This window comes from Alexandromys fortis, unplaced genomic scaffold (genome assembly GCF_014885135.2).
Source record: "Alexandromys fortis isolate MF-2015 unplaced genomic scaffold, M_Fortis_MF-2015_v1.1 scaffold_29, whole genome shotgun sequence".
NCBI classification, from domain to species: Eukaryota; Metazoa; Chordata; class Mammalia; order Rodentia; family Cricetidae; genus Alexandromys; species Alexandromys fortis.
The window spans coordinates 5,230,433-5,251,171 of NW_026067891.1; the positions used below are offsets into that span (position 1 = coordinate 5,230,433).

The window sequence follows — 20,739 nt, forward strand, 5'->3', positions numbered from 1 at the left end:
GTGCATAATTTTGGACCACACTGATTTCTTTTCTTTTCTTTTCTTTTTTTTTTTTTTTGTTTTTTTGAGACAGGGTTTCTCTATGGTTTTGGAGCCTGTCCTGGAACTAGCTCTTGTAGACCAGGCTGGTCTCGAACTCACAGAGATCCTCCTGCCTCTGCCTCCTGAGTGCTGGGATTAAAGGCATGCGCCACCACCGCCCAGCTTTATTTCTTATTTTAAAAGAAAATTGACTGATTTATCACAAGCTATTTTTCCCTCACTAGTGATAAGGTTTTTACAGACTGGTTTGGTAAATTCTCAATGTTAGTTAGGTTTTCTAGATATTTAGAGATATATTTCAATTAAATTAAATTAAAAGGTTCTTCAAACCTTTCAAAGACCTATAGAATACGGCATTTAGATGTTTTAAGAAGTTAGGACTTTTCATGACAATGAGACACATCTGCTCCTGGAAGCACCAATCTACTTCAAGAGGAAGATGGGCATCAAAGAGGCTCCTTATGGAGGTGGTTAGCCATTTGGACAAGAAACTGCTCTTGCCTGAACTGCTTGACGAACTGGACATGCAGGATCCACAGAGAAATGACTGCTGAACTTGCCTAAAGGTGAGACAATCCTTTGGGGTTCCTGTTTCATGAAAGGACACAGAAGAAAGTGACTGACAGACTGCCAATATAGGTGGAACTGTCTTTGAAATTTCCTCTTCATGGAAAAGCCTGCTGGATACTATGGGCCTGTAGGCTGAAGATGGATGCCCCAACAGTACAGAAGAACTTTGGGTGATTGTCCAGGCAGCAAGATGTCTCTGTCAATTCTAGAGTTTTGGAAGTTGCTTAGAATGCACTTCCTGTTTACTTAGGTAATATTATATCCTTTTGGAGTCTTTGATGGAGTTGAAGAATTTATAGTTATAGTTGTAGTTTTCCTTAGTTATGATAAAAGATAAAGTAGATATAAATATTGTAGCTATAATTCTTGCTTGATAACTTTTTTATTATATGTAATTTTACTATGTTAAAGTTAAAACTTTCCTTTTTTATTTACACAGAAAAGGGGAGGTGATGTGGGATTCCCCTCTGTACGTTGTGAATACCATTGGTGAATAAAGAAACTGCCTTGGCCTGTTGATAGGGCAGAACTTAGGTGGGGAAAACTAAATTGAATGCTGAGAGAAAGAAGGGTGGAGACAGAAGAAGCCATAGGGCTGCCGGAGACAGCTGAAGCTTTGCTGGTAGGCCATGGCCTCATGGAGATACACAGATTAATATAAATGGGTTAAATTAAGATGTAATAGTTAGCTGATAAGAAGCTAGAACTAATGGGCCAAGCAGTGATTTAATCAACACAATTTCTGTGTGATTATTTCTGTTCTGGTTGGGCAGGACGAACAAGCAGCCTGCCTGCAACAGTGGTGGGTCCCGAGACCTCATGTCAAGAAGCCCCCATTGTCTCTTCCTTGCTGCTCTCCAGACCGCCAGACCTTCACCCTTTCTGGAAACCAGCCTTGGCAAAGTGACTCCCTCAGGCAACACCTCCAGAAGGGCCTGGCTAGGTTTGGGAAAAGCCAACAGAAAGACAAGATACGGGGCTTTCAGGACTTGAGTCCAAGGGCTAGGGGCTGAGTGAATGCCATCCTCAGCCAGCTCAGTGGGGTTCACAGATTCACTCTAGGAGGAGTGGGGGCACTTATTGGCCAGACCCCACCCTAGCTTATTCAAGGCTGGCCTCTCCTAAATACCCCCTACCAGGCCCCCTGCACCAAGCCCAGCTCCAGGTTCATGTGCCAGGCCCTAGGAATGAAAGGTGCTCTAAGCCCTCGGGCACCCCTGCACAGCCTATCCTACCCATCCTAAGCAGCAGATCCTGAGTTTACCCCTAATGTCAATGCAGAAAAAGAACAAGACAGCAGAAAACAGAGTAAACTGCCCCTATGTCCAATTGTCCCTCATGAAATGAGGAGGGGCAGAGGATGTGGATTGGAGGCTGGGGTGCCCCTGTAGCAAGTCAATCCTCAGTCAGGGACAAAGGTCTGTTTCTAGCGATCCCTGATGGACCAGACAGGACCATAGCTTGTCCCTCCGTGAAGACTGATACATTGTTGCATCCCCCATTTGCCTTTCTAGCAACAGTTACCACTTTCCCAGGTTCTGCCAGCCCTGCACAGGTCTCTGGCCCTGCTTCCTCCTTTTCCACAGCTGTGTTTGGGCTGAGTCTACAGTGCCAGTCTGCTCCTCCCCAGCTGCTGGGGGGGGGGACATCTGAACCCTTCAGGCCTGGTGCCAGGACCAGAGTTACTGACTGGGGTGGAGGAGCCCCAGGGAGGCCTATCCCAGCTGTCAGCACCAATGATGGATGAGAGTACATTATAGCGTGGCCCAGAGGACCAGGAGCCTGTTCTGCTCCAGGGGGAGCCCCTGGCCTCCTGGGGTCTGCAAGCAGAGCATCTACCTCTCACAGCTGGGGGCCGGAGTGAAGGAACCTCCCAGTAAAGCTGTTTAAAGGCAGGAGGGTGCTGAGTCCTCCCACTCCCAGACATCATGGGCGGCTGGGTCTTTCCTATCGCCCACTTGCTGCTGTGCCTGACTTCTGAGAGCCTGCAAGGCGGTGAGGGTGGGCTTCTGGGGACGATCCCGGCAGCGGGGACTGGGACTGAGATTTGACTAGAACATGGGTTGGATGCCTGGGTTCCCCGGGGTGGAGATGGGGTGCGTTGGTAGAGTGTTAGCAGTGCAACCAGAAAGTTCAAGATCATTCTTGGCTTCGTAGCAATGTGGCTACAAAGCAAATTTGAGGCTAGTCTGGGATACATAAGCTCCCATAAAGAGAAGCTTGAGTTGTGGAATAATCAGGGAGCAGTGGGCATTGGGGCTAGGAACACCTAGGCAGGCAGAACATTCAGATGAAGAGGGGTTTCAGGGCATTGAAGACAGATCTAGGTCTTGGCTCCTTTCCATTTCTGAGATCCCAGCCCTGAATAGCACCCTTTGCTTCCTTGGGACTGCCCCGACACCCTCCCAACCTGGGGAAAGGTAAGTGGTCCTCTGGACACTGTTTGACCACAGGGACCTTTGGAGCTTTCTAGGACCTCTCCTAGATGTCCCCCAGCTCTGGAACTGCAGACATGAAGGACAGGAGAACATGGAGTCTCCTCCCAACTGGTGACATTAGCCATGTGTGCTTGAGGGTGGGCAACTCAGACACCCATCCTATTGGAGGAGCTGGGAGTTTTGTCCCTGAGAACATGGGGCTGCTGGAAGAGGGGCCTGGAGCCTGTCTGTACCGGAGAGCAGGCCGTGACAAAAGGAAGGGAGGAGGTTCTGGTGGCAGGAAAAGCAGAGTGCTAAGGTGGGACCCAGCAGTGACCAGTGACCTAAGGCAGAGGGACTTCAAGGCTTTGGGGGGGGTGAGACTAAGTGTCATGAAGGGGCCTAAGGGTAGGAGGAGGGATCTCTGAGACTGGTGAAGAGAGGGGCTGAGGAAGGGAAGGGGGCAAAGTAAGGATCTTTGAGGGGGAGGGAGGGCCATACACAGGTGAGGAGGAGAGCAAACTGAGCTCTGCCCCCCAAATATCTAGGGGTATATCTTGGACACCTTCGTCCATACCAGAAACCCAACGTAAGTGCCCTAATCCCAGACTGTTCCTCTGGTTCTGTCCTTACATCTCCTGTGACCAGAGGGGAAACTGGGGTTTGGAAACAGATGTGACATCCACATTTAGCCCTCCTGGCTCCCTTCTAAATTCTCCCCAACTCAACAGGCTTTGGCAATCCAAATGGTTACATACGAGGTTGAATTGTCAGAGGTGTAGGCAGTGGCTCAGAGAGATTCCTGCCCTTCTGCCCATTCCTAGACTAAACTTCTCCTTTCTCCTTCAGGCTACAGCCCCTCCAGTGGATTGGGGACAGGTGAGCTGCAGTGAGAACTTGAGGGCCAGGGCAGGACACTCCCCCAGAAAGAAGGGCCAGACAGCTGCAGGGAAAGCGGATACAGGCAAACAGATAACTAACTGGGCAGTGTGGTTCACGCCAGTTCAGAACTTGAGGCAGGAAGATCACTGAGAGTTCCTCAGCCTGGACTACATAGTAAGTTCTAGGCTAGCCTGGGTTACAGAGTAAAACTGTCCAACCCCTGTCCCCACCCTAAGAAAATAGTAAGGAAGGTAGGGATGGATACTGGGTACTGGGTAGATGCTGAGCAGGAGACACAAAGGAGGGATGGTTCATGCTGTGCCCACTCCTTTTCACATCCTTTGATCTGAGCCTTGCCCAGAAGGTGGGAGGAGCCTTTGAGGGGAATGACTATGTGAGCAACAGGTAGTTCTGGGAGACCCTCGGCCTGGTGGCCCTCGATACTCACCTGTTTTCTTTCTCCCCAGCCTTTGGAGATGCTAAACCTCAAAAGCCAGGTGAGCTCTTCCAGCCTGACTCTCTGTCTTTCTGTCTCTCTTTCCCACACCCCTCTCCTCCATCCATCTAACCAGGACTCAGCAACACCCAGCCAGGTGAGCACCGTGGGGTGGAGGATGTCAGCATTTGGGGCATTCTTCTGTTGCCTCAGACAAGAGCTGGAGGATGATATGGGTTGAAGAAGCATTTAGGGTTGTCAGTTTCTATCTTGGTCTCAGAGAAGAGTTTCAAGGCTCCCCCACTTCAGCTGGGACCCCACACTTCCTCCACTCAACTCAGCACTTTCTCACCTCACAGGCTCCCCAGCTCAAAATGGCTATGGAACAGGTAGAGGTGGGGCTGCCATGAGGAGTTGGGAACCAAGGGCTGTCCCTAGGAAGGGGGAGTTCTGTGACCCTCAGTTGACCTTCATCTCTTTCTCAGGTGTTAGTGGGGTTATGGAACCTCCAAAGCCAGGTAAGCCTTCCCTGGGTGCTATTTGTCCTTCCCTATAGTCTCCCCCAACTCCGTACCTCCCTGACACCTTACCCTGTCTCCGTAGTGTTTAGTAATGTCAATGGTCTAGAAGCAGGAGCTTGCCCAGATATAGCATCCTATCCAGGTGAGGTGTAGGGAAAAGGGGGTGTTCCCATTTGGGGGTGTGGTACCACTAGGTTAGTTCCTCTGGACCTCAAAGAGACAGAACTGGTGGCTTAGGAAAGGCAGGCAAGAGAGACCATGACAACCTCTGGTATCAGGTGTGGGAAGGGGAGAACAGACAACCCTGTCCCGCCACCATTTCAGCTGAGTCCCAGACGCTGCCTTAGGCCTCTCAGTTCAGAATGGCTATGGAACTGAGAACCTAGGAGGGAGGCTTGGTCCCTGGGGTCGCATCATCTGCCTCGACTCTCTCCTCAGGCTTTGGAGGAGTTGTGAAACCCCAGAAGCCAGGTGAGAGCCCTCTCTGTGCCTGGTCCTCTTTCAGCCTAACACCCACATGCCCTCTTTATTCTTCTTTCTGACTCTTTACCCCAGGATATGGACCCGGGCTGGCAGCTGGAGTCTTTGCAGGGACAGGAACTCAGCCAGGTAAGGACCCTGGGACCAAAAGGAGAGAAGTTGGTTCTGAGTGAAGGGCAGGGCTCAGTTCTCCATCTGACCCAGGCCTGGGAGGGAATCTCCAAGCTCAGGGGTTGGAGATCCTGCCCTGCCCATGTCTTAGCTCCATCTCTGTCCATGGCTCCCTATGTCCTCCAAACATGCCCACCCATGGCCTGCTACCTTTCCCTCAGAATTTAATGGCAGAAATAGCTTGGGCATCAGTAGGACCCCTGAAGCAGGAAGGGCCACCAGGTGAGAGTAACTGAGGCAGGATGGTGAAGTAACTGTGGGGGTGGTGAAGAGGACTCAGGGCACAGTTTTAATCAGAGGGCAAGGGATATCAACCTTGTTATGTCTGTCTCTAGCATAGGAGGGGGCATGAGACCTAAGAAGCCAGGCAAGGGAAAAGCCTGTCCCTTGCCTTTCTCCTACACTGCTTTCTCTCTCTCTCTCTCTCTCTCTCTCTCTCTCTCTCTCTCTCTCTCTCTCTCTCTCCTTTTCTTCCTCTTCCTCTTCTTCTTCTAGACAGGGTTTCTCTGTAGCTTTGGAGCCTGTCCTGGAGCTAGCTCTTGTAGACCAGGCTGGTCTCGAACTCACAGAGATCTGCCTGCCTCTGCCTCCCGAGTGCTGGGATTAAAGGCGTGCGCCACCACTGCCCGGCTCTTTCTTTCTTTCTTTCTCCCTCTTATGCTGCATCTCTGACTCAGCTCTGTCATCTCTAGGTTCCGTCTCTCCCTGTCTCCATCTGTCACTGCATTACCTCCCAAGGGCAGGTCCCTTCACTGGCCTGCCAGACCTATTGTTTGAGAAGTAGTCTCCAGCCTAGGGAGGTCTTCTAGGCTGATCTTTGGGCATTCCCTAAGAGAACTGCTGGGGGCCTGGGCCACAAATGTCAGGGGTATGGATACCATGGGAGTGGTCTGGACCATCTCAATCTAGCCTCATACTGGCCTGGCTGCAGCCACTGTCTCTCTCTGCCCACAGCCCCTGCACCTCAAAATGGCCATGGACCAGGTAAAGGAGGAGATGGGAGGACTTGGGGGTATGTTCCAGTGTTGGGGTTCTGCGAAGCTTTTGGTTCCTTACCTAGTCCTTATTTCTTTCTCAGGCATCAGAGGGGCCATGAGGCCTCCAAAGTCAGGTGAGGTCTGCCCTCTGTCCCAATGTCCCTGTGCGGCCCACTCACCCCTTACTCTTTATTGCTGTCTCCCAGGGTTTGGCAATGGGAACAGAATCAGAGCCGGTGCTTTCCCTGGAGTTGGAGCCCAGCCAGGTGAGGATACCTGGGCCAAACTGGGGATCTGGAGATGAGGGTAAGGGAGAATCGAGGGGAGGTCGTGGTCTGGGAGAGCAAAGTTGATTTCTGTGGCCTAGTGTGGTGCGTGCCTTTAATTCCAGAGCTCAGGAGGCAGAGGCAGGCAGATTTCTGTGAGTTCTGGGCCAGTCAAGGTTGCATTAAAAAGGAGGAGGAGGGGCTGGAGAGATGGCTCAGAGGTTAAGAGCATTACCTGCTCTTCCAAAGGTCCTGAGTTCAATTCCCAGCAACCACATGGTGGCTTACAACCATCTGTAATGAGATCTGGTGCCCTCTTCTGGCCTGCAGACATACACACAGACAGAATATTGTATACATAATAAATAAATATTTTAAAAAGGAGGAGGAGGAGGTGATTATTTCTGGAATCAAGTCTTAGTGCACAGACTTGTGATCTCAGATACCTGGATGCTGAGACAGAATAGTTTGGAAGTTTAAAGGCTGCCTGGGCTGATGAGTGAGTTCAAGGCCAGGCTGGAAAGTTATGGAGCTCCTGTCACAGAAATAAGAGGCAGAGGCCAGTGATGTGTCTCTGCTGGAGTAGTGCTTGCCCAGCCCAGTCAAGTCTGGGTTGGAGCCCCAAAACCACGTAGACTGAGCTTAGTGATATGTACCTGTAATTCCAGCATTTGAAAGGCAGAGGTAGGAAGACCAGGAGTTCAAGATCATCTTCAGTTCCATAGACACTCAAGGCCAGATTGGCCTACACGAGACCTCATCTCAAAAACTAAATAAAGTGGGCATGATGGTGCATGCTTTTATTCCCAGCACTCAGGAGGCAGAGGCAGGTTGATCTCTGTGAGTTTGAGGCCAGCCTGGTAGATGTATATAGAGAGAGTTCCAAGCCAGGTAGGGCTACATAGTAAGACTTTCTCAATAAATAAATACATAAAAATAAATAGGGGACCAGGTAGTAGTGGCACACATATTAATCCCAGTTCTTGGGAGGCAGAGGCCAAAGGAGTTCTGAGTTTGAGACCAGCCTGATCTATAGATTGAATTCCAGCACAGCCAGGGCTTCACATTCCATACATACAAAATTAGTGGGAGGAGGATGGGAAGGGGAAAAGAGAACATAATAGTGTGTGTGTTTGTGTAAGTGCACACGTGTGAAAATAACCAAAATCCATTAAACACCTAAATAAAATTGTCAAAGAATTTTAAAATAGATTAAAATAAATAAAAGTAAAAGATGATCTAGGATATGGTTCAATGGTAGGGCATTTCCCCAGTGTGCACAGGGCCTCACATTTAATCTCTAGTAAAAAAAGAAAAGAAAAGAAAAGAAAAGAAAAGAAACAAGAAAGTTGATTTCTGGGATAAGCTGAGCAGTGTGGGGTCTGCATGTGGCTTAGTTTCCCTGGGTCTTCCCCAGGCTTGGGAGCGGTTACAAAGACTGAGAAACCAGGTGAGCAGGCACCTACCTGTTCTTCCCACCGTCCTCTTGACTCTGTCCCCACCCACCTGTGACCTTCTTTTTCTACTCCTCAAACTCTCGGACTACATCCAATTTTTCCCTTTAGGATTTGGCAATGGAAACAGTCTGGGGGCTCAGCCAGGTAAGTGCACTGGTGGAGAGGCAAGTGGGGGGCTCACCTGGGGACCCTAAGGCAAGGTTTTTAGGAGGTCACACTCATTTAACCAATCTCCCAAATGTGTCCTTGAGCCAGACCTGGTGCTGAGCCCCATGGACACCAATGTAGCCCAAGTTCAACTATACACAGACAGGAGAGTTCACTTTATGGACCAAGACCCAAAACTCCTGTAGGGCATGGTGGCTCAAGCCTGTAATTCCAGTGCTCAGGAGGCCAGGAGCAACAAGAGTTCCAGGTCAGCTTGGGAGGACAGTGAATTCCAGGCTAGACTGAGCTACAAAGCTAAATCCTGCCTCAAAAAACAGCATCGTCAGGTGGTGGTTGCTCACGCCGCTAATCTCAGCACTCTGAAGCAGATGCAGGTGGATTTCTATGAGTTCAAGCCCAGCCTGGTCTACAGAACTAGTTCCAGGACAGCCCAGATGACACAAAGAAATCCTGTCTTGAAAATCCAACCAATCAAACAACAACTAACAGAGAAAAACAAAACAAAACTTGAAAACAGGGCATGGTGACACAAGTAATCCTAGGATTTGGGAGGTAGAGACCCTTTATCAAGGTCACCCTAGGCTAATGGTAACTTAGGGGCCAGCCTGATACAGGTAACATTGTTTCTAATACAAAACAAAACCGACAAAACTGAGCTTAGTGATAAGGCCCGTGTGTGTGTGTGTGTGTGTGTGTGTGTGTGTGTGTGTGTGTGTAGCCCAGGCTATCTTAGAACTCACTCTGTAGACCAAGCTTTCCTCAAACTCAGAATTCCACCTGCCTCTGCCTCCTGAGTGCTGGACTTGAAGGCTTGTGTCACACTGCCTGGCTAATGATGAGGGCCTTTAATCCCAGCACTCAAGAGGCAGAGACGTGACCATGAGCTCTCCAGCCTACTCTACATAAAGAGTTCCAGACCAGTTAGGGCTACACAGGAGACCCTGTCTCAAATCAAACAAACAAAAAAGAAGTAAAGATCCAACCGGGAAGGAATTTAAAGGGTCAAGAACAGGTCCATGGACCGGCAGATGGAGCCAGGAGCTGACCAGTGTCCGCTCCGCACCCATTCAAGTGCATCCGCACCTCCTATGCCAGCTCCCTCTACCCCCTGGTCAGGTCCTGCAGCTCAGAATGGCTTTGGAGCAGGTAAAAAGAGGACAGAAGCAGGGTGTCCCAGGCTGAGGAAAGAAGGGAGCCCAGAAATGAGGGTACCTCCCTTACGCGTCTCTTCCAGGCTTTGGAGGGGTTGGAGAACCCCAGAAACCAGATGAGCTCTTGCGGTGCCCATCCTTGGGCTTACACCCCTGCATTTCTCCTGACCCCCGATATCATTTTCTTTCACTGTTTCCCCAGGACTTGGGAATGGAAATGGGCAGGGTGCCGAGGCTATCCCAGGAACTGGAGCCCAGCCAGGTGAAGCACTGTGATTTTTCAAGCACGCCTGGGTGGGAGTGCAAAGGTGGAGTCTAAAAGTCTCTCTCCTTCCCCAGGCCTTGGAGAAGGACTAAAACCCCAGAAGCCAGGTGAGACCCACCTGTTTGCTTTCAGACTTAGCCTCACACAGCAACCGCTCATCCAACAAACCACACCCATTCCGGGCTGGTCAGGTGTGGAGCCCAAGGCATGATGGGAAAACAGACAGGACATTGGCGCGGTACTGAGGTTGTCACGAGAGCCACCCTGAGCATTCCAGAACAGAGGAAGTAGAAACTGGGGAGTTTGCTGTGGTTCACTATAAACTGGTGGAGACCGGAGGAGCATGGTAGAGACGTCCACAGAAAAAGGTTGCGGGCCCTAGAAATGGCTGAGGGGCCAAGAACGCAGAAGATAGTGTGGATAAAGGAGAAAGATGGCATCGAGAGCTTTCGAGGGGCAAGACCTAAAGGAGGTTAAAGGCACATCGCGGAAGACAGAACCATCACTTTCCAGAACATGAGCAGAAGAAAGGAACCAGGAAAGAGACTGAGCAGCAGAGGACAGACAAGGGGCAGGAGTGAGGGATTGCCAGAGGCAGACCTGGGGACAGAATCCGGGAAGTACTGCCATGAGCATTGCGGATACTCAGGGGCCACAGGATTGGCTGCCTCAGGGTGGGTGTCAGGAAGGTGTCAGGAGAGAGCACACAGCATTGACTCACGCTAGGACCCTTGCACAGCTGTCTGGAGCTCCAGGCCTTGGGTAGAATTTCAGGAAGAAGCCTGATATTTAGTCTCTTTCTTTTCCCCTACTAGGTCCTGCACCTCAGAATGACTATAGACCAGGTAGGCTGGGCTCCTTGGGAGGCCCCCAAATGGGAATCCCAGGTCCCTCACCTTGATCTTTGTCTCTCCTCCAGACTATGGAGGTGTGAAACCCCAGAAGCCAGGTGAGCCTTGTCCTGACCTGTTCCTCTGCTAGTCTCTCCCTGGGCCCTGAATTCCCCTTCATTCACACTTTTCTTTGCCTCCAGGATTTGGCAACTGGAATGGACTTGTCCTGGGAGCCCAGCCAGGTGAGGGTGTTGGGCTGTCTTAGGGGCAGTCTGCATGCCCACAGCCCACCTTCCCTCTCAGACTTCAGAGGATAGGGCCAGCCAGTGAGGAGGAGGGTTGGGCAAGTCCTCAGGAACCCTGGTTTTTTTTTTTTTTTTTTTTTTTTTTTTTTTGCATGACTTTGAAGTGGGGGCTGACTGAGGGCCTTTGCCCCTTGTTCACTTTGCCCGTTGCCACAGGTCCTCCAGCTCAAAATGGACACGGACCAGGTATAGGAGGGGATGAAGGAATTGGGGTGTGTGCTAGGGTTGGGGTTCTGAGGAACTCTTAATTCCTTACCTAGTCCCTATTTCTTTCTTAGCTATCAGAGTGGGCATGAAACCTCCAAAGTCAGGTGAGGTCTTCCCTGCCCCAGTGTCCCTGTGCGGCCCACTCACCTCTGCATAGCCTGGCCTCCCCTTACTCTCTACCACTGTCTGCCAGGATTTGGCAATGGGAACGGAATTGGACCTGCAGCCCAGCCAGGTAAGGCACCAAAAACCTGGGAGGAGTTACAACCAAGGTACTAGGGTTCTAAGAGAGGCATTCCTGGAGTTCTGACTGGTCCCCATTTCTCTCTCATGCTTTGGATCGCCTGCAAAACCCCATAAGGTAGGTGGTACTCACTCCTGCCAATGATTTTGTCTCCTGCCAATGATAGTGCTCCCTCTTAAACCATCTCCATAACAGTGCTCCCTCTTGAACCATCTCCACCATAATAGTGCTCCCTCTTGAACCATCTCCACCATAATAGTGCTCCCTCTTGAACCATCTCCACCATAATAGTGCTCCCTCTTGAATTGTCTCCACCTTCACTTATCCCTCCAGGGTTATGGTAATGGACTGGGAGCCCAGTCAGGTGAGATAAGACCTGAGGGACCCACATCTGGGGTGTCCTTCTGTGCTCCCCTCCCAGGCCTCAGAGGGCCAGAGTTGGTAGAGAATTGAGGCAGTGCTGAGAGCAGGCTTCTAGGACTCTAGATTTCTAGTTTTGTACAAGAGAAAAGTTGCACCTCCACCTCAGTCGAACCCCACATCCTACACTTCCCCCTTCACACAGGTCTGGCAGCCCAGAATGGATTTGGTGTAGGCAGGTGGGGGTCCCAAAGGGACTGGCAGACTTTTATACAGTGTGTGTATGGGACAGGGGTGAGCAAGCAGGGTTCCTCAGATGTGTGTGTCTCCTACAGGTTTTGGAGGTGGCAGGAAACCCCAGAAGCCAGGTGAGTACTATCTACTTTAGGTCTGTCCCTGCCTTAGTTTGGGTTTCTATTACTGTGATAAAACACCACGACCAGGGTGGGCAGTGGCACGGTGGTGGCGCAGGTCTTTAATTCCAGTACTTTGGAGACAGAGGCAGGTGGTTCTCAGTGAGTTCAAGGCCAGCCTGGTTTACAGAGTGAGTGCCGGGATAGCCAGGCTGTTACACAGAGAAATCCTGTCTCAAAAAAAACAGAAAGATGACGCTGGAGAGATGGCTCAGAGGTTAAGAGCATTGCCTGCTCTTCCAAAGGTCCTGAGTTAAATTCCCAGCAACCACATGGTGGCTCACAACCATCTGTAATGGGGTCTGGTGCTCTCTTCTGGCCTGCAGGCATACATACAGAATATTGTATACATAATAAATAAATAAATAATAAAAAAAGAAATGTTTAAAAAAAAAAAAAGCTAGTTCCAGGACAGAGATACCCTGTCTCGCAAAATCAAAAAAAAAAAAAAAAAAAAAAAAAAAAAAAAAAAAAAAAAAAAAAAAAAAAAAACACCAAGCTGGACGGTGGTGGAGCACGCCTTTAATCCCAGCACAGTCAGAGTTTGNTTTTTTTTTTTTTTTTTTCCCCTTGGAAAGATTTTATTTAGGCTTAGATGTCCTGGTCACAGTCCATCATGAAGGGCAGACAGGACAAGAACTAAGGCAGAGGCCATGGAGGGGCACTGATTATTGGCTTGCTTCTCTTGGCTTCCTCAGCCTGCTTTCTCGCTTTCTCACAGCATAGCCCCGCCCACAGTGAGCTGGGCCCTCCATCTCCATCAGGAAAATGCTCCACAGATCAATCTGACACATTTCTCAGTTCAGAGTCCCTCTTCCCAGAAACTTCAGGCTTGTGTCCAGTTGACAAAGCCAGCCAGCACAGGGCCCCCGGCCATGCCCCTGTGCCTCCCTCTCTGTGACAATGGACTGGGACAGGAAAGATGAACACCTACAGCACAGACAGGCCGGCCTCTTAAAGAGCCTAACTGGAGGCTTAGATTCTGTGTCTTCCTTCACCTGGGAGGGGTATGAAGCCTCCTGGCTGGAGACTTGGGAGTCCAGAGGAGGGGATAGCCCTTATTCCCCCTGGCCCCTCCTCTGGAGGTCCTGTCTCACCCCATCCCCTTTCTCCCCAGGTTATAGGAATGGAAATGGACCAGATGCCCTGTCAGGTGTGGTCTCCTGGGCATGTGTCTTACAGTGATGTTGGGAAACTGGACAGATGGGGAGGAGGATTAGGGACAGATTTCAGGAGGACAGAGGGTTGAGGGGACTCCGGTCAGACCCTTTCTGTCTCTTGCCAAATGTAAGAGTAGGCGGGAAGCCTCAGAAGCCAGGTGAGGATAGCCCATGTTCTTTCTCCTATCTCTGTCCTCACCACCCTAGCCCCTCAGCTCATGGTGGGAAGGGGGTCTCCTAGGCCTGTCTTCAAGGAGTCCGGCCTTAGGTCCTATGAAGGAAATATATAAATCAGTAGGAATGCTGGGGATTATGAAGCCAGGGAGGGAGGTTAGAGGCGCTAAGGGGCCCCTCATTCTGGCCTCTTCTTCCACGGCTTACCTATAGCATCTTCCCTGTCCTCCCATAGGCCCTGCTGCTCAAAATGGCTACAGACAAGGTAGGAGCAGGGTAGGCTTATGAGGCCCAGAGGCAGGGGACCCAGCATCCCTCACCTGTACCCTGTATCTCTTTCAGACTATGGAACAGACACGAAGCCCCAGAAGCCAGGTGCGGCCAGCTCTAGTCTGAATTTCCACCTATCTGCCCCACTTCCCCCCACCAAACTTCCCTCCCTCTTTAATGCCCCCCTCCATCTGTATCCCCAGGATTTCAGAATGGACATGGGCATGGAATCCAACTGGGTAAGGGAGTTTGTATTTGGTGTCCAGTCACTGTCCCCCGTCAGGTCTGCAGGTCCAAAGGAGTCTCTAGCTTCTGGCCTGACTAAAGGGGAGGCCCAAGTCCCTTCCTCTCTAACGCTAGTTCCATCTTCCTCCCAGTTCAGAGCGGCAATAAGCAGGTCCTAGGGGGTTGGGGGGTAGGGAGCGAGGGGCTGGAAAAGTCGAACAGAGGAAGCAGTGGATAGATATTCACTAGGACCTACCTGAAGGACCCCTGGCTTCTGCAAAACCTGTCCTCCATCTCTCTGCCCACTAGACCCTGCAGTTCCCATCAACTACGGACCAGGAAGGGGAGGAGGCATAGATGCGTAGCTCAGATGCTAGACACAGATCAGAGAAAGGTCTTCGGAGGAGGGGTAACCCCATTTGTCTCCACAGGGTACAGAAATGGGCTGGGAACTAGAACCGTCCAAGGCAAAGGACCACAGCCAGGTAAGGGGCACAGAAAGGGGAAGAAGGCACCTCAGGCACAGATGGTCCTCGGAAGGGCAGGGGCGGGGCGGTCCCCATGGGTGGGGTCCCCATGCTCTGTTTATCTCACCTCAGGCCTGGAAACCTTCTGAAGCTAGGTGAGGCCCTTTCGGTCCCTCTTGCTGCCTCCCTTGTAATTCCCACACCCAGTGGTAGCCCAGTTCTCATAGCCTGCTTTCCTCCCAGGGTACATGCCCGAGAACAGGCTAGGGGTCTTCACAGGTGAGTGTCGGGGGCGGCAGAGGTGGGGAGGGATGAAGGTGGGTGGGGTAGGGGGGGAGGGAAGGGTGTGTGTATGTGATCAGTTCTCTGTCTCCACCAGGCCTGGGAGGGGCAATGAAACCTCCAAAGACAGGCAAGTGAGAACCCCCCTCCCACCTTCCGTCCTCCCCTGCCTCCCCTGCAGGCCCGCCCCAGCCTGCCCTTCATTTACTGCGTTCCCTCCCCAGTTTACAGCAATGGACATGGAATGGCAGCCCAGCCAGGTGAGTACTCCAGTCTGGTCAGGAGAGGGGTCAGAGGGCATGGCTGGGAGGTGGAGGGGTTGGGTGGGCTGACAGCAAGCGCCCTTTGCCTGGCTTAGCTACCCTATGCCTCTGAGCAGTACGGCCCACAGAACTTGGCTGTCTCGCCAGGTAGATGTCTCTGGGAGTGCTGTGAATGTCCTGGAAGCCACTGCAAACCATGGCTTGTCCTGACCCAGGTGTCCCGAGTGGTACAGGGTGAAGAGCCACCCGGAGCCAGCTCCTCACACTTTGCCTCCCGCTCTCCCTCATTAGGTCCCTGCAGTGGTAGGGTGGCCTCACCACAGCTCCTCCCCAGGTCCCCCACTCCAGGAGTCCCTGCAGACAAAGGAGGTAGCCTGAAATTGCAGCTCCTACCCCCAGTGCAGAATAGTAAATTTCCAGGTCAGTGTGGAGCCTGGGGGTAGGGAGGCGCCAGGAGGCACGTGACTGTGACGCCCGGAGGGGCTGGGCCTGGCTGAAGTTCTGAGAGACCCTGCTCAGGGCTCATTTCTGTGTCCCTCATTCTAGCACCAACCCCTGCCACCCAGTGGGGACCGAAGCCTCAGAAAGCAGGTGCGAGTCTGTCTGTCTCCAAGTCCTGAATCTCAGAGGGACAAACCCTCAGCTTCTCTATTCCTGTCTCTCTCGGGTATCAGGTCCTCCCACCATCATTATGGTCGAGCTGCCTCGATACCCTAAAGCCAGGAAGACCCCCCTGCAGTCTACCTCAAAGTCTCTTGCCGTTTCTAAGTTCTTTGACTCTGTTCTGTGTAAGCAGGGCAGTTCCTGCTACTTCCTCAAGGCTCCTAATGTCAGCATATGTCCCTTAGGAGATCTGCGGTCTCCACCCTCCATCACTAGCCTCCACCCTTTTCACAGGTTACCAGGCCTTCAATGGCTATGGAGCTGAAGCAGAACCCGGTGAGAATGATGTTTCTCTGCCCCTTCCCTTCCTCCATCTCTTTCCTCTGTGTTCCAGAAGAAGGGAGGGAAAGGCCAGGGTCATTTCTGACCCACAGTCTCTTTTCCCTCAGGCTTCCACGGCCTCAAGCTGCAGAAAGTTGGTAAGCCCTCAAGCAACTGTCTCATGGACAGACTTCTTATTTCCGGCTCTCTCTCTCTCTGTCTTTGCTTTCTGTCTCTCTGTCTCTCTCTTTGTCTCTCTGTCTCTCTCTGTCTCTGCTCTCTGTCTCTCTCTCTGCTCTCTGTCTCTGCTCTCTGTATCTCTGTCTCTCTCTGTCTCTCTCTCTCCCTCTCTAAGACAGAATCTCACAGTGTCGCCTTGACTGGTCAGAATTCATAGCAATCTGCCTGCCTCTGCCCCTCTGCCTCTAGAGTGCTGGGCTTACAGGCATGTGCCACCACTGTTCTATTTCTTATTCATCCAACCTCCACTCCTCCACGGTGGTGGCCAGTGACTGTTGTGACCCTGTCTGAGGTGGGTACGGTGACAGTCAGAAGGAAGTTGGGGAGAAAGCAGCTTTAGAAGTTGCCCAGGAGGGAAGTCAGGGAAGCCTTCTGGAGAAGCACCAGGAAAGCAGAACTGGGGAAGGCTGGATGAGGAGGTAGATGAGGGAGCCAGGAGGATGGAATCTTTTGGCTGACCTGTCTCCCGAGTACTGGGATTAAAGGCGCATGCCACGACTGCCCAGCACCAGAGGACAGCTTTATGTAGTCAGTTCTTCCCACCTTTATGCGGCTTCTGGGAACTGAAGTCAGCACATCAGGCGTGCAGAGTAGGCGGCAAGTGCTTTATTGGCTGAGCCATCTCAGCAGCCTTGCCTTTCTGTTTGGAGACAGGGACTGGTGTAGCCCAGGCCGACCTTGAGATTTTGGTTCTCTTCCCTAGGTCTCCCAAGTAGCTGAAATTCCATGCCTGCGCTACCAGGGGTAGGGGTGGGATGGGGTTGGGGCTCTGCCTCTTCAATCTGTATCTCCTTGCTGAGAGCTAACTATCTGGCTGCCCTGCCCTGGCCCTCCCTGCTCCAATCTTTCTCCTGCAGGTTTCCATTATGGAAATGGAGCTCTGGAAGCTGGAATTTTCCCTGAGATCCTGCAGTCAGGTGTCTGAGGAGGGGATGGGTGTGGGGGCTGAGACGTGGGGCAGGAAGCTAGACTTATTACCACCCTCACTAAACCTTCTCTTTCATTCTCCAGGGTTCCCCATAGCCAGTAGTTTTAGGAATGGTGAGTTGGACCCAGGGTACCAGATACAGTGAGGAAGGGGATGGACCATAACCAGGAGCTGGGTAGGAATAAATAACGGATCTTTTGCAGGATTTGGGGAGGAGACTCGTCTGTATCCTAAGACAACAGTTCCAACCCTACAGAGAAATGGTAACATGATCATAATGATGATGATGATGATGATGATGATCCAGCAAGGGCAGTCAAGAGGGTTCCAGAGCCAGAGAGGGACAGGGACCTCCTGAATGCCCATTTCTGTGGGATAGTGTACCCATACTAGTTCTCCCCCTGCAGGTCAGGCTGAAGCCCTGCAGGGCTCCCCCTGGCCAGCCCTCCAGCCCTGGGGGGCTGGAATGAAGCCAGGCTATGGATATGCAGGCCTTGGGAACCAAGCAGGTAAATGGGGTGTGTGAATGAGGGTGGGTAGGCGGTATCAGGCCCTGAGTCCAGGCCTCACCCACAGCTGTGTGTAGGGAAGGAGGGAGCATACCCATGGCTGAGGTATAAGAGGGACTGAAAAGGAAAACATAAAGCTAATTCAGGGAGGCCCTGAGCCCAGCCTGAACGCTGTGCTGAGATTTGGAGGAAAGGAAGGGGACCCAGGGCTGTGTAAGTTGGCTACCCTAACCCTTCTTTCCCAGGACCCTATGGGCACCTGGGGCCAGAGCTGGGACTGGAACATTTTGGTGAGTGAGCATCTCTACAAGTCTGGGGTGCAGGAGCGGGGTAGGCAGAAGTCCCCTGGGGTCCCACAAGCCCCTGTCTTGTGGTCTGTGTTGCAGGGGGTCCTGAAGTGAAGGCTGATACCAAGAGCCAGCTAGGAAACCGTTACAGAGGTGAGAGGAGTCATGGTGGGCCACTGGCTCCATTCAGGGGCCACCACTGTCATCTCTCCAGGTGTCCCCAGTCCTTGGCAGGGATAGTAGACTCCATGGCCCTTAGACTGCTGAGTGATGACCTCAGAGACACCCCCAATGCCCGAGATGCTGTTCTGCCTCTCCCCAGGACACTGCCCTTCTGGGAAATGCTGAGCACGGAGCTTGACCCCTGCCCGCCCCAAGGGTCTCTGCATTAGATCATGGCTGGGGGAGCACAGCCGGGGATCTCAAGACTTGCCCAGGACACTGCCCTGCCTGTGGTGTCCTCTGGACTGAAGTATCAATAAAGCCGTGTGATTCTTTGTTGCCTCCATCTGTGTCATGGAGAAGTGCTGATTTGATGAGGGTGGCACAGCCTGACTCACCGCTCATCAGGTGACAATGGACTTTGCCAGACGCTCTACTCAAATGGAAGACATGACAACAAACCAGACTGTCTCCAATCTCGGGAAAACACATCCAGTTTAGGGGTCTTTTGGCTGGGTGTGTTCCTCAGTGGCAAGTCCCTGTCACGTTCAAGACCCTGGGTTTGGCCTCCAGCACTGGGGAAGAAAGACTGCCCCTGAATAGGGTCCCGGGGGTCTAGAATTTAGGGAGTGTTTGCCACGCAAAAGAACACTTTAGAACTTGTTTTAATTTGTAATCATTCACCTCAAGTTGTTAAAGACGCTGGGTGTGGTGGCTGTACTCTAACCTTGAAAGGTAGAAGCAAGGTGAGAAACTGACCAGGAGAATTCAGAGTTCAAGGCCGAGCACAGGCTACTACAGGTGGTGACCCTATCTCAAAAACTAAGGTGGGGTCTGGAGAAATGATTCAGCTAAGAGCATTTGGCTGCCCTTCTAGAGGACCAGATTTCAATTCTTAGCACTCACAAATCGGCTCACTGCCGTCTGGAATACCAGCGATTTAACTCCCTCTTCTGGCCCCCAAGGGTACTGCATGCACATAGTATACAGACACATCCAATGCACATAAAATAATAATTAAAATTAAAAATAAAAATATCATGTTTTCTAGTTTAATTTAACTTACTATTATTTTGCATGTGTATTATATTGTGTGATTGTCAGTGCGTGTGTACCATAAAGCAGAGGCTGGAAGACAACTTTTGGGAGGTAGTTCTCCCCTTCTTCTGTGGGTTCGAGTCCTTAAAGCCTGGTTACATGTCAGGCTTATATGGCAAGTACTTTTGGCTGCCAAGCCATTTGGAGACAGGATCTTATGTAACCCAGTTACATGAATTAGAAGCTGGCCTCTAATTTGCTATATAGCTGAGGCTGGTTTTGAACTTCTGATCTTCCTGCTTCTCTCTCTCTCTCTCTCTCTCTCTCTCTCTCTCTCTCTCTCTCTCTCTCTTTGGTTTTTCGAGACAGGGTTTCTCTGTGGTTTTGGAGCCTGTCCTGGAACTAGCTCTTGTAGACCAGGCTGGTCTAGAACTCACAGAGATCTGCCTGCCTCTGCCTCCCACGTGCTGGGATTAAAGGCGTGTGCCACCACTGCCCGGCCCTGCTTCCATTTCTCAAATGGTGGGATTCCAGGTAGGAGCAACCACACCAGGCTCAAAAACATTTTCTCCTGGGATCGCAGCCGCCCAAATGAATTTCAATCCCTTTGTGACTTCTGACCGAAGCAAGAGCCACAGACGGCATTTCAGTGTACCTTCTCACGTTTGAGGGAAGATCGTGTCTTCCCCTCTTCCCAAAGAGCTGAGACAGAAGCACAGTGTTTGATCTGTGCCCAGTAGAAAGGATGATGAAGCTCAGGTTGTCCAAGGTCACTACAAAGGCCAGCAGATTGGCAAAGTGGTCCAAGTATACAGGAAGAGATATGTCACCTACATTGAACAGGTGCAGCTAGGAAAGGCTAATGTCACAACTGTCCATGTGGGCATCCACCCAGCACGGTGGGTATTACCAGGATAAAGCCGGACAACAAAGACCGCAGGATGATCCTGGAGCCAGGCGGTGGTGGCGCACGCCTTTAACCCCAGCACTCGGGAGGCAGAGGCAAGGAAAGCCAGGTCCTGAAAAGTAGGGAAGGAGAAGGGTAAATACACGGAAGAAATGACTGAGAAGATACAGACGTGGGGGCGTTTATACATAGTTTTCATTAAAACTGCTTACGTTCTTTTTTAAAAAAAAGGTATTTTTTCCGAGTCGTGACCCAGCCTCAGAGGAAGCAAGATGTGACTGCCTCACGGAAAAAGGTACCAAGCCACATGGCTAACATAGACAAGAATTACGGGCTAATATAAGTTATAAGAGTAATAAGAAACCTGAGCTAATAGGCCGATCGGTTTATAATTAAAACAGTGTTTTTCCTTATAGATGTCACTGAATTAATAATTTAGTTATAGAATTTACTTTCACATTCTTTGACTAATGATCATTAAAGTACAGATACTTTAGAACGGCTTACAAACTTGATGAACTAAATTAGCTATCTCAAACAATTACAGACACCAGGGACCAGGGATATAGCTCAGTCACAGAGTTCAAGTGTGTGGATTCAGGCACCAGAACAATAACAACAAAAATAAGTAAATAAAAAATCACCTCAATTAAAAATACTATCTACTTGAGTCTATTGACCTCTAAATAGTGTGAGGGCACAGGTCCCACAATGCCTTCCCCAGCAGCCAAGGCCTCT

At 51.1% G+C, this 20,739-nt stretch overlaps 1 protein-coding gene across 1 annotated transcript; it reads left to right on the plus strand.

The window, feature by feature from the left end:
• The first annotated feature begins 14,976 nt into the window (after positions 1-14,976).
• On the plus strand, positions 14,977-18,596 carry Grep1 (glycine rich extracellular protein 1). The gene is made up of 11 exons (XM_050136126.1): positions 14,977-15,003; positions 15,102-15,426; positions 15,553-15,597; positions 15,904-15,945; positions 16,059-16,088; positions 17,028-17,087; positions 17,182-17,211; positions 17,302-17,361; positions 17,506-17,607; positions 17,853-17,897; positions 17,994-18,596. The coding sequence occupies exons 1-11, from the start codon at positions 14,977-14,979 to the stop codon at positions 18,284-18,286; spliced, it is 1,059 nt and encodes a 352-aa protein (XP_049992083.1). The 3' UTR covers positions 18,287-18,596.
• The last annotated feature ends 2,143 nt before the right edge of the window (positions 18,597-20,739 follow it).

What these genes read in the sequence shown, in the direction of transcription:
- Grep1 (XM_050136126.1), top strand. Translation starts at nt 14,977, where the DNA reads ATGGACATGGAATGGCAGCCCAGCCAG. An exon ending in AGCCAGTAGTTTTAGGAATG is followed by an intron (nt 17,212 to 17,301) that starts GTGAGTTGGACC and finishes GATCTTTTGCAG; the next exon opens with GATTTGGGGAGGAGACTCGT. An exon ending in TCCAACCCTACAGAGAAATG is followed by an intron (nt 17,362 to 17,505) that starts GTAACATGATCA and finishes CTCCCCCTGCAG; the next exon opens with GTCAGGCTGAAGCCCTGCAG.